This window comes from Carya illinoinensis, chromosome 1, assembly GCF_018687715.1.
Source record: "Carya illinoinensis cultivar Pawnee chromosome 1, C.illinoinensisPawnee_v1, whole genome shotgun sequence".
In the NCBI taxonomy this organism is placed as follows: Eukaryota; Viridiplantae; Streptophyta; class Magnoliopsida; order Fagales; family Juglandaceae; genus Carya; species Carya illinoinensis.
Window position 1 is genome coordinate 11209289 of NC_056752.1, and position 12959 is coordinate 11222247.

The following is a 12959-nucleotide window of genomic DNA, read 5'->3' on the forward strand; positions in this document are numbered from 1 at the left end:
TCAACTTCAAAACATAGTATAGAGTCACGCAAGCCGCCAAAGATGATGACTATACCATGAGTATGAGGTGAAACCGCCAAAGAAAATAATACCAGTGAAGAAAATCAACTCCAGCCCGTGTGGAGTAGAGAAGTAGTTGTTATTCAGGGGCAAGGGAGAAAAATGAAGCTTCAATTTAATTATTTATATCATATCCTTAATGCTTCTTCTCATATGTGGGTTAGATTCTCCCAAAATAAACGGATCCATCACATGGAATATTTAACTGAGAATCTAGTTCTGATATCACATAAAATCACTATTTATCCAAAAAGATAAAAAACTTGATCTGAAACTAGACGCGTACAAATAACTCAATTGAATATAACTCATCAACATGGATATGGAATACATCTACATTTTTATCGGGTTTGTTCGCGATGGAAAGCATGGAACCCACATATTTTCTACCGCGTATGACAATAGATGCATTTCAAACTTTTGAGTAATCCCATCCTCCAGATCCTACAGCCATCCTATGAAGTAGAAACAGAAACTTCGTATCCGTTAACAAATTTTTTCAACTTTCCCGTTTCACCTACTGCAGGAAGCCATTCGGTAAGTACATCCATGGTTATGTAATCAGGATTACATGCCTCTTCAACCATTCTGTCCATGAGGTCAAATGCTTTCTCCAAGAAATTTTTCTCTCGCAGACCTTTGAACATAGCATTGTATGTGGTAACATTAGGCCTGACCCCCTCAACTTTCATTTCATCCATCAGAGAAAGAGCAAGCTCTACTTCATTCTTTTTGCAAAGAGAATCTATTAGAACATTGTATATTACATTGTCGGGAGGAACCTTTGACGAAGAGCTCATATCTCTAAAAATCTTCATTGCTTCTTCAATTTTGCCATTTAAGCAGTATGCGCGTATCAGCACTCTATAAGTGACAACTGTGGGCACAAGACCCTCCTTAATCATATTTCTCATAACTCTATGGGCGGTTGCAAAGTTTCCAGCTTTGCTCAAATAGGAAATCAAGGTGTTATATGTTACAATATCAGACTTAACTCCAGCTTGCTCCATTTCTTTGAGCATCTCATAAGCTTTATCCAATTTGTTCTTCCTACAGAACCCACCAATGAGAACATTGTAGCGCACAATGTCAAGGCAGAATCCAGCTTCTTTCAACATTGATACGACAGAGCTGGCATCATCCATCCTTCCAGCTTTGCTCAAACCAGATATCAATCTATAAAAAACAATTGCACCTGGGGAGCATCCATCCTTCGACATTTGATTGAAAAGTTCCATTGCTTTATCAATATTGTTAGCATTGCAAAAAGCATTAATCAAGATTGAAAACGTCACAGCATCACCTTTCAGACCTTCACTTCGCATTTTATTGAAGAACTGAACTGCACTATTGATCCTCCCATGTCTGCACATACCACCAACCAAAGTAGTAAGGGTGATTACATTGGGAAATACTCTTTCCTTGTTCATCTGATCAAAGAGCTCTTGTGCCCTCTCAATTTTGCCAGCTTTGCAGAACCCATCAATCAAGCAATTATAGGTAACAGTATCTGGCATACATTTATTTTCAGATCTCATCTGATGCAACAAAGTCAACCCTTCTTCTTGCCTCCCAACTTTACAAAGTCCATCAATCAAAGTATTATATGTGATTACATTAGGTTCAACAGAAAACCCATCATTCCCTCCTATCATTTTCTCAAAAACCTCCATTGCTTTATCAATATTGTTAACATTACAAAAAGCTTTAATCAAGGCTGTAAATGTCACAGCGTTGCCTTTCAGCCCTTTACTTTGCATTTCATCGGAGAACTGAACTGCACTATTGATCCTCCCATGTTTGCACATACCATCAACCAAAGCAGTGAGGGTGATTACGTCAGGAAATACTCTTTCCTTGTTCATCTGATCAAAGAGCTCTTGTGCCCTCTCAATTTCTCCAGCTTTGCAGAACCTATCAATCAAGCAATTATAGGTAACAGTATTTGGCATACATTTATTTTCAGATCTCATCTGGTCCATCAAAGTCAACCCTTCTTCTTGCCTCCCAACTTTACAAAGTCCATCAATCAAAGTATTATATGTGATTACATCAGGTTCAACAGACAACCCATCACTCACTCCTTTCATTTTCTCAAAAACCTCCAGTGCCTCATCAACCCTCCGAGATTTGCACATATGATTAATAAGGATCCCAAAAGTTACCACATTTGGCTGAATATCCATCGCTTTCATCTCGGTCATCAGCGTATTCATCCTTTCAAAATCCCCATCCCTTCCCAACCCCATCAAGAGTGCATTGCAAGAAGCGGCTTCCAAAGTACCACCAGCCTTCATCACGTCATGTAAAACATCCCAAGCACGACCTATCTTCTTATTCCTGCACAACTTGGTAATTAATTGCATAAGTTTAAAGGTATCTGGAAACACACCGTGTTCAAGTAATTTTGACACCAACCCAACAATCTCCTCGTCACTAATACTTCTTCCAAACCACTCCCTACTTGACAACGCAGCAAAAACAACATGACCTGTAATATCATTAGGCGGACAGTCCGCACCTGGTTGAAGCATTTCATCAAGCATGTTAAGAGCCTCGACGAAGCGCCCTGATCTGAATAGCACAGCAACCACCACATTGTAAAAGTGCGTGTTTTTGAGAGACGGGTCTAGATCGTCAACTACAGCCAGCGCCTCGTCCACCCTTTCGGCCCTTCCCAAGCAACGAACAAGAAGTGTTGCGCCATTAACTGTAAGCGGGATATTCCGCTCCTTGGACGTCCTATAAAGCTCTAACAGCTTGTTCTGAGGATCAGGTTCGCGGCGAGCGAGCTCGAAGATGGCCTCGAACGGGAAGGTCAATGACGTTAACTCTTGTGAAGGCGAATTTGATCGGATGTAGTCGAAGAACTCGAGGGCTTGAGAAGAAGAGGCCAATCGACGAGTGATTTGGCGAAAAATACCAGGAGAGGAAGGAGAAGAAGAGGTAAAGAGGAGCTGGTGAAGTTGGGTAGAGCTGGAGTTCCCATCTTCTAACGCTTGGAAGAGTTGGACTGCCTCGTTTATCAACGATTCCTCGTCTAGTGGTGGTGGTTGTGGTGGTGGATTGGGTTCGGTAGAGAGGTGGCGGTGGAGGGGATAATAAGGGATTGCGGGTGTTTGGGGTTTGAGCAGACAGAGGCGTAGGAGGAAGACTGTGGATTGTTTGGATGAAGAAAGTGGTACGCTCATTTTGTTCAAGCGAAGATGCTACGCCCCTCATGCCCGGCCAGTTGAACTGCTCTTTTCCTGGTTTTTGACAGAGCAGCACGACCTTTGGGGTCGGTTTTCAGAAGAGAAAAAAAAAAGAGCAAGGCTTTGGTTCAACACGCACGCGGCCTTTTGGGAGGGACGCAACACAGCATGGTTACACGCAACGCTGAGTCTGGGCTGCTTCTGCGCTTTTCTGCTGTGGCCTGCCGTGGGTAGACTTGGTGATTTTTTTTGCAATAAGTATTCTAGTCAGCCGCTATTTAGCTGAAGCCGATTGTCACCACCTAGGGTTTTTTTAGAGAATTTGCTAACCTTCTAGAAGCCTCCAAGTCTTTTGTAATCTTGTGGAATTGTGTGGAGTCATCTAGAAGGGGCGTTCTAGACAATTTAGAGTAGTGTTCTAGAAAAGGGCCTTATAGACAATTCTAGAGTAGGAATCTAGAAAGTTCTTTACCGTTGGATTGATGACAAGTGTCACAATCCTAACCATTCTTTGTACCAAGAGTTCCCTATAAATAGAGGGGCTCTCATTTGTGTAAATCACCAAGCAATAAGAGAAACAAGTTCTCTAGAGCATCTCTCTCTATCTTCTCTCTCTAGTTTGTTCTCTATTGTCTTGAGTCCTTTAGAAGGCTTACTTAGGAGCTTTGTGGGAGAGAAAGCCTCCTAAGGCCGCACGGGTCGAGTGAAGAAATTCTAAGTCCGTGACAGTTGGTATCAGAGCTAACCAAGTTAGGATGGCGGATCCAAGTGAGATCACCATGGAGGTCCAGGAGACAAGAAAGAGCAAGAGGTCGAAGGACTCAAGCTCATCTATGGAGTCTCGTCTCGATGGGATCGAGAGGGCCATGGCCAAGATATTGGCCAAGATCGAGGAATGGGATCAGTCTCACAGGGAGGTGAGCACCCTCGACAACACGGTGACCAGGATGGAGGTGGCGGTAGCGGATGTCAGGGACCGACTTGACATCGTGGAGCAAGGTATGGAGGAGCTAGGATTGGAGGGACGATCCGAATCGCTCAAGGAGTCCATTCTAAGCACCATCCACCCTACCATCGAAGCACAACGTGTTGAGAACGTTGCTTTCCAAGACCGGGTCTTGGGGGAGCTAACGAAACTCCAAGGGCAAATGGAGGAATACCGCGTCGGTCTAGAGGAGACCAAGGCGGATTGGGCTATATGCAAGCGTGCAGTGGCCAATGGGGGCGTCGTCGGAGCTGGGATGATGACGACACCAAGGGTGGATACCCCCAAACCAAAAGAGTTCGATGGCAAGCGGGATGCCAAAGAACTTGACAACTACATGTGGCACATGGAGCGCTACTTTGAAGCTTTGAACATGCAAGACGAGCGTGTCAAGGTACGTACTGCTTCCCTCTATCTTACTAATCTTGCTGGTACTTGGTGGCGTCGTAAGCATAGTGAGATAGAGAAGGGTACTTGCTCCATTGATTCTTGGGAAGAGTTCAAGCGTGAACTCAAGAGGCAATTCTATCCCGAGAATGTGGCAATTCATGCGCGGAAGAGAATGAAGGAGTTGAAGCACACTTCTTCTATCCGCAACTATGTTGAGGAATTTTCTGCCCTCATGCTTCAAATTACAAACATGAGTGAAGAAGATCTCCTCTTCAACTTCATCGATGGTCTCAAATCTTGGGTGGCTCAAGAACTCAAGCGTCGTGGAGTCAACGACATCTCCACCGCCCTGACCGTGGCAGAGACCTTAGAAGAATTTGAGTACCATAAGAGTGACAACTCTTCAAAACCCAAGTCTTCGAAGGACAATCACACTAAGGGTGGGGGAGCGAAGGGGTTCAAGCCGCCACAACACAAAGACCGTGGAGACAAGCCTTCAACATCAAAGGAGGGCAAGAAGGACTACTCAAAGGACAAGAAGCCAAAGGATGCTTGCTTCCTTTGTAACGGCCCACATTGGGCTAGAGATTGTCCCAAGAGGAAGGCCCTCAATGCTATGTTGGAGGAGAAGGAAGTTCAAGAGAAGTCGCACCTGGGGTGTCTACAACTTCTCAACTCTCTGAAGGCAAGCACGAAGCCAACCACCAAGGATGGATCCTTGATGTTTGTAGAGGTGCTAGTCAATGGGAAGAAGAGTCACGCCATGGTCGACTCAGGAGCTTCTCATAACTTCATTAAGAAGGAAGAGGCCACACGGCTAGGGATTCCTCTTAAGAAGGGTCAAGGGTGGCTGAAGACTGTGAATTCTGAAGCCAAACCCCTCGATGGCATAGCTCACGGGGTGGAGCTACAACTTGGCACTTGGAGAGGCACGGTGGATTTCTCGGTCGCTCCTATGGATGATTTTGACATCGTGTTGGGGATGGAATTCTTGAGACAGTTCAATGTAGTGTCTCTTCCCCACTATAACTCGGTGTGCATATTGGAAGGGGGTCCATGCATGATACCCACCGTGTCCAAGCCAAACACCACCCAACTTCTATCCGCCATGCAATTCAAGAAGGGATGGAAGAAGGGCGAGGTGTCATACTTGGCTTCTATGGAGGAAGGTGAAGTGAAGATTTCCTCCCCTCCACCCAAAGAAATCCAAAGGGTCCTCAGTGACTATGAGGATGTCATGCCGCCAGAGTTGCCCAAGCAACTACCACCTAGGAGAGAGGTGGATCATCAGATCGAGATGGAACCCGGCGCCAAACCACCCGCCAAAGCCCCTTATCGCATGTCACCTCCAGAACTTGAAGAACTGAGGAGACAACTAAAGGAGCTACTTGATGCCGGATTCATCCAACCCTCCAAGGCACCATATGGGGCACCTGTGTTGTTCCAAAGGAAGCATGATGGGTCGTTGCGGCTGTGCATCGACTACCGAGCTCTAAACAAGGTAACCATCAAAAACAAGTACCCTATTCCTTTGATTGCTGATTTATTTGATCAACTAGGCCATGCAAAGTACTTCTCCAAGCTTGATCTAAGATCGGGATATTATCAAGTAAGAATTGCGGAAGGAGATGAAGCCAAAACAACTTGTGTAACTCGCTATGGGGCATACGAGTTCTTAGTGATGCCCTTCGGCCTCACAAATGCTCCAGCTACCTTCTGCACGCTCATGAACAAGATCTTTCATCCCTATCTTGATCAGTTCGTGGTAGTCTATCTAGATGATATTGTCATCTATAGTTCTACCCTTGAAGAACATGTGGAGCATCTAAGGGTTGTTTTCCGTGTCTTAAGGGAAAACCAACTCTATGTCAAGAAGGAGAAGTGCTCGTTTGCACTAAGCGAAGTCCATTTCCTTGGCCACAAAATCCAAGGGGGAAAACTCAGCATGGAGGAGGAAAAAATTGAGGCAATCAAGAAGTGGGAGCCTCCCACTAAGGTTACCGAGCTCCGATCCTTCCTTGGGCTTGTCAACTATTACAGGAGATTTATAAAGGGATACTCCACAAGAGCATCCCCCCTCACCGACTTGCTCAAGAAGAACAGGGCCTGGGAGTGGTCATCAAGGTGTCAGGAAGCCTTCGACGATCTGAAGACAGCCATCACAGAGAAACCGGTCATGGCCTTACCAGATTGTACCAAGCCTTTTGAGGTACAAACAGATGCATCAGATTTTGCCATAGGGGGAGTTCTCATGCAAGACGGACATCCTATTGCATATGAGAGTCGCAAACTCAATGAGACTGAGAGGCGATACACCGTGCAGGAGAAGGAGATGACGGCCATCATCCATTGCCTCAGAGTTTGGCGACACTATCTACTTGGCTCCCGTTTTGTAGTCAAGACAGACAACATTGCCACTAGTTACTTCCAGAGTCAGAAGAAACTAAGCCCAAAACAAGCTAGGTGGCAAGACTTCTTGGCAGAATTTGACTTTGTCTTGGAGTACAAACCGGGCAAGGCCAACCTTGTTGCTGATGCATTGAGTAGGAAGGGTGAACTTGCTGCTATCACTCAAGCTCAAGGGGAGCTACTCAATGTGATCCGTGAAGGCATGGAGCATGATCCCTTAGCCAAGAACTTGGTGAACATGGCTAAGGAAGGCAAAACCAAGAGATTCTGGGTAGAGGACGGTCTTCTCTATACCATCAGACGGCGAATCTATGTTCCAAAGTGGGGAAACCTACGGAGGAACCTTATCAAGGAATGCCATGATTCCTTGTGGGCTGGACACCCGGGCCAACGACGTACTCGAGCTTTGCTGGAAGCTTCCTACTATTGGCCTCAAATGAGAGATGAGGTGGAACTCTACGTAAAGACTTGTCTTGTGTGTCAACAAGACAAGGTGGAGAATCAGAGTCCCGCAGGATTGCTAGAACCACTACCCATTCCTTCACATCCATGGGAGAGTGTGAGCATGGATTTCATAGTGGCTCTACCTAAATCCGAGGGTTGCGGTACCCTCATTGTGGTGGTGGATCGATTCTCTAAGTATGCCACCTTCATCGCAGCTCCCAAAGATTGCTCAGCTGAAGAAACTGCAAAGTTATTCTTCAAGCATGTGGTGAAGTATTGGGGCTTACCACGGAGCATCATTAGTGATCGAGACCCTCGCTTCACAGGAAAGTTCTGGTCAGGACTATTCAAGCTTATGGGGTCTGCCCTACATTTCTCTACCAGCTTTCACCCTCAGACAGATGGGCAAACCGAGAGGGTGAATGCCTTGTTGGAGTTGTACTTGAGGCACTTTGTGAGTGCAAACCAATCCGATTGGGCCAAGTTATTGGATGTCGCTCAATTCTCCTACAATTTACAAAGGAGCGAGTCCACAAACAAGAGCCCCTTTGAGATTGTAATGGGACAGCAGCCACTTACTCCCCAGTCATTGGAGACAAGCTACGCGGGGAATTGTCCGACAGCTTTCAAGGTTGCTAAGTCTTGGAACGAGCAATTGGATGTGACCCGTTCCTACTTAGACAAAGCAACCAAGAAGATGAAGAAGTGGGCTGATCAGAAGAGGAGGCACGCAGAGTATCGTATAGGCGACTTGGTGTTAGTAAAGATCTTGTCGAGCCAGCACAAGTTCACAAGAAAACTACACAAGGGGCTTGTACGACGTTACGAGGGACCATTCCCAATCATCAAGAAAGTAGGGAAGGTCTCCTACAAGCTGGACTTACCCTCCAAGTTCAAACTTCATCCAGTCTTCCATGTCAGCTGCTTGAAGCCTTACCATGGTGATGAAGAAGAGCCAACACGAGGAGAGTCTAAGCGTGCACCTTTGGGCATAACTACCACTTTCGACAAAGAAGTAGAAGAAATCTTGGCGGACCGTGTCATCAGGCGAAAGAGTCATATGCCACGCCAAGAATACTTGATCAAGTGGAAGGGATTGCCCGAGAGCGAGACAACTTGGGAACCAAAGGAGTCATTGTGGCAATTTGAAGATCATATCCGAAGGTTCCATGAAGACACCGCGTCGAGGACGTCGCGAAGCTTGGTGGGGGAGAATGTCACCACCTAGGGTTTTTTTTAGAGAATTTGCTAACCTTCTAGAAGCCTCCAAGTCTTTTGTAATCTTGTGGAATTGTGTGGAGTCATCTAGAAGGGGCGTTCTAGACAATTTAGAGTAGTGTTCTAGAAAAGGGCCTTATAGACAATTCTAGAGTAGGAATCTAGAAAGTTCTTTACCGTTGGATTGATGACAAGTGTCACAATCCTAACCATTCTTTGTACCAAGAGTTCCCTATAAATAGAGGGGCTCTCATTTGTGTAAATCACCAAGCAATAAGAGAAACAAGTTCTCTAGAGCATCTCTCTCTATCTTCTCTCTCTAGTTTGTTCTCTATTGTCTTGAGTCCTTTAGAAGGCTTACTTAGGAGCTTTGTGGGAGAGAAAGCCTCCTAAGGCCGCACGGGTCGAGTGAAGAAATTCTAAGTCCGTGACACGATGCACACATTACGTGGCATAATGAGATTTTCCTTTTTTTCTCCCTGCTGTCCATTTGACATTCTTTTCCCTCGTTTCACTTCATTTCAAATTTCACCAATCCTCTTCCTCTTCTCCCCTCCCCGCGTCACTCTCCTTCACACCCCGATCCCCATCTCTCACGTCGCTCTACCCCACTAGCTTCCCCATCCCACGTTGATTCCCCTCCCTCTTCCCCCCTCCCTGTGTCGCTCTCCCCCACCCCCATCCCCATCCCCTGCATCGCTTCCCCTCCCTCTTCCTCCCTCCCGCGTCGCCTCCCCTCCCTCTTCCCCCCTCTCCATGCTCTCCCCCACCCCCATCTTCCTCTTCCCCTATCATATTAATTCTATGAATATCTACTGAGACTTTAAAGGGAAAGTACATGATGATAAAAGAAAAAAAATGAACATTAAAGTCTCATAATTGATAACCATTAATATTAAAAAAAATATATGAAAACTTAAAAAAAAAAAAAAAAAAAGGCATTTAAGCATAAGGGGACACTTTATCATTCATGCATACACCAACATTAACATTATTTGTAATTGTATAAATAAATTCGCTTCAATCCTTTCATGAGAATATTGTAAACAAGGTAATGGAAATGGTCTTGCCTAGATATTCTAAATCTCATTGAATTCGAATGGGAATCATATAAAAACTTCCTACTGAAAAACGATGCGTTTCAAAGAATTATAAAAAATAAATAAAAACGATTGCCACGTAGGGTGTGCACACTACTACAGTGGCTGGTCCCTATCAAAACTCATTTAGCCTCATGTGGCTCATGATCATTATCGATCAAAAAATCTGAAATTGCCTTAATTTTCTCAAGTTCCTACTAAAATGAGAAAACTTCTGGTGGTATAATCTTTTTCTTTTGAAAATAACAATTAACCACTATATGGTCTCATGGGCCATAAAAAAAGAGTTTTGAAGGCAATCAATAATGTTTGATCTACAATGCAATCGCTCATTTCACAACCAGCAAGGTTTGGATCCTTTCACAAAAACCAGTTCAATCCCATATTCACAAAAAAATCTCATATTCCTTTACTTTGTCCAGAAACAAATAAAATGAACGAATTGGTGGAGGTCTATATATTGTTCAAAGCTAAAAGTTCCACAAAATTCCAATAAACCCTTCATGGGTTGAAGCCTGTGTTTCTAATCGGAGAGGAAAAGTCCCAAGAAACAAACGGAAAGAGAAGTTTGAGAATGAAAATGCACGTCAACTGAGATTATTTTCATATGAGACATACAGAGATTCAAAATTACTCTAATTGGTTAGCCAATTCATGTTGGGGGAAAGCTAGCTGAGAAAACAAGGATTTACCTTTTCCCTGGACTTGGATGAAGAACTTCCAAAAGTTGCAACTTTGGTCAGATTCTGAAGCGATATCTGCAGCATGGGTTTGTAAAGTTAGTTCAAGGAAGACAGTTTATTAGGTCTATCAGTCCTTTCCTGGTTATTGCCACAACAAATGGGATCGATACCCAATCTTTTTTACCCTTCTTCACTCAAATATTAATGCTGACCTAGAATAAATTCACCTTCTGCAACAAAGCCCATATATTTCTTTCTTTCTTTCATTTTTGGTGGTAGATACAACCTTAAAATGCATTCTCAACATTTTCAACCCAAACAGAGTAATATAATAGTAACAGAGCTTAAAGACTGAAGTAAAAATACAAAAGGGAGTTACCTCTTGTTGCTGCTGGGCGGCGAAACAGAGCAACACAGGGATGGGCACAGGGAGGCCGAAGAATGGCACTAGGGAGATTCAAGTTGGGTGGCGACAAGTCGTCGGTGTTGAGAGACGAGAGGGACGACGACGATTCGCGGGTGTTGGGCAACACAGGATGCTTTCAACCAATGAAAATGGTTTGAAGGTGTGGGTATTCCCAAATCTCTACGGCAAAATCACCATTTGATGGGGATGTGCAGATGGGTTCAGTGTTGCTTGAAAGAGATGGCGTCGCCGGTGGCAGTGGGCAGATGAGGTTCGGTGGGGAGTAGATTCAATATGGGCTCGAATTCAACAGGGGGGTTGAATTTGAAATGGGAAGAAGAACATCTCAAACGCTACCGAAAATGGTGTGTCTCGCATAATTAAAAAAAAAAAAAAAAGTTGACACGTAGGGTGTGCAAAATTGCACACCGCTATAGTGGCTGATCCCTATCAAAACTCTTTTTTTTTTTTTTTGCATGGACTTTGGTACCCTCTTCTTAAATCAAGTTTCTTCTTTTATTCTCATCTTTCTTTTTCTGGTTGTGTATTTTTTTTAATCAGTTTTCTTCTGAAAAAGTTTATGGGTTTCGTTTTTGCATTTTTCTATTTTCATGTTTGGTTTTTCAACAATAATGTACGGGCTTCTTTTTTTTTCTCATAGACCATGGCGAGTACTATTTTGTTTATTAATTTTTTTGGTGTTTCGACTGATTCGCCACAATCACGCTCTGGTCACCTATGGGCTCGAACCAGGGAAGCCCAGATGGTCCATCTCAAGAACCATCGCCCACCACTATTGATTATACATTGCATGACACTGGATGGGTGGTCATGCTCCATGAATGTGCATACCTATAAGGGCCATAACAGCTCATTAACAAAATATTTGTTATTTCGTAAAGATTTCAAGTTTTTTTTTTACTGATTTATTTTTATATTTATATTTCTAACTACACATGTTTTTATAAATCACAATAATTTATAAAACAATCTTTTGTGACTAAATAAAAAAATTATCTATTTACTTATATAATCATAATAAATCAACGTGATGATGTGTCAAATATTAAAAATAAAAAAAAAATCTTAGTATTTAAATTTTAAAATTTAAATTAAAAAGAAACAAAATATTGATGAAATAAAACTGCTACTCAACAAGTATTTAATACCACTCCAAAAGATTTCTCTTATTTAGTGATAGTGATGGAAATCAAGAAGGAAATATTGAGTTGCTTTTGAATTTAGGTATGAGTCGTATATTAGTTTAGAAATAAAATAGGGTTTTTTTTTTTTGATAAATTAGTGTTTGTTTCTCACTATTATTTTAGATTATTTTATTTCTGAGTAGGGTTTTATAGAGATTTGTGTCGTCGTTCAATGTTGGGGTATATAATAGTTGTGGGTCTTTTACTCCATGTTAGGGGTATTTTCGTCTGGGACTATAGCTCATAACACTACTCGGGGCCCGTTACTTTGTTAGGCCCCATGAGCTGTGGAAATGTCGGCCTGAGTAAAAAAAGGTGCCCTCTGGTAGCCTAGGGCGGGTCCCAAACCCATGCGAGTTAGAGGTAATAATCAACATTGAGATGAGACGCTGTAGAAGGATGCGAGAAACTATGATTTGGGAAAAGAGGAGGAGACGGCTCCAGACAACTCTGCCAAAGACTCACTCTACATTAAATGCCTGACACTAAGAAAACTATGCTACATTAAATGCAGCATGACGGTAGAGACTCTGGGGGGAGGCGTCCCTCTACCCCATAACACAGGGCATGGCCCACCTGACCTAAAGGACCAAGTATAAATGTCACCTAGAATTGCAAGGTAAGGGAGGTTGAACTCAAGTCTATTGTGAATTATACTTCACTGTTGTCTTCTTCTTCTTTAAAGCATTTTTGATCTCTATACTAACTTTGGCATCGGAGGTTTCTATCTCTATACTAACTGGAGTGAAGACCAGGTTTGGTTGAGTGACCCGGCCTAAGGGCGTATGAAACATGATGTTGACATTTGGCGCCGTCTGTGAGATTTGACTAATCTTACGGTTGAGCGTGTCCTTCGTATGCCTAC

At 43.5% G+C, this 12959-nt stretch overlaps 1 protein-coding gene across 1 annotated transcript; it reads right to left on the reverse strand.

The window, feature by feature from the left end:
- Positions 1–154: 154 nt before the first annotated feature.
- Positions 155–3495, reverse strand: LOC122310423 (pentatricopeptide repeat-containing protein At3g61520, mitochondrial-like). Its single transcript, XM_043124307.1, has one exon. It carries the CDS (start codon positions 3249–3251, stop codon positions 516–518), a length of 2736 nt encoding a protein of 911 aa, XP_042980241.1. The 5' UTR covers positions 3252–3495; the 3' UTR covers positions 155–515.
- Positions 3496–12959: the final 9464 nt, after the last annotated feature.

Bases quoted from the DNA above. Each gene is read 5' to 3' on its own strand.
- LOC122310423 (XM_043124307.1), bottom strand. From the start codon at position 3,251: ATGAGCGTACCACTTTCTTCATCCAAACAATCCACAGTCTTCCTCCTA.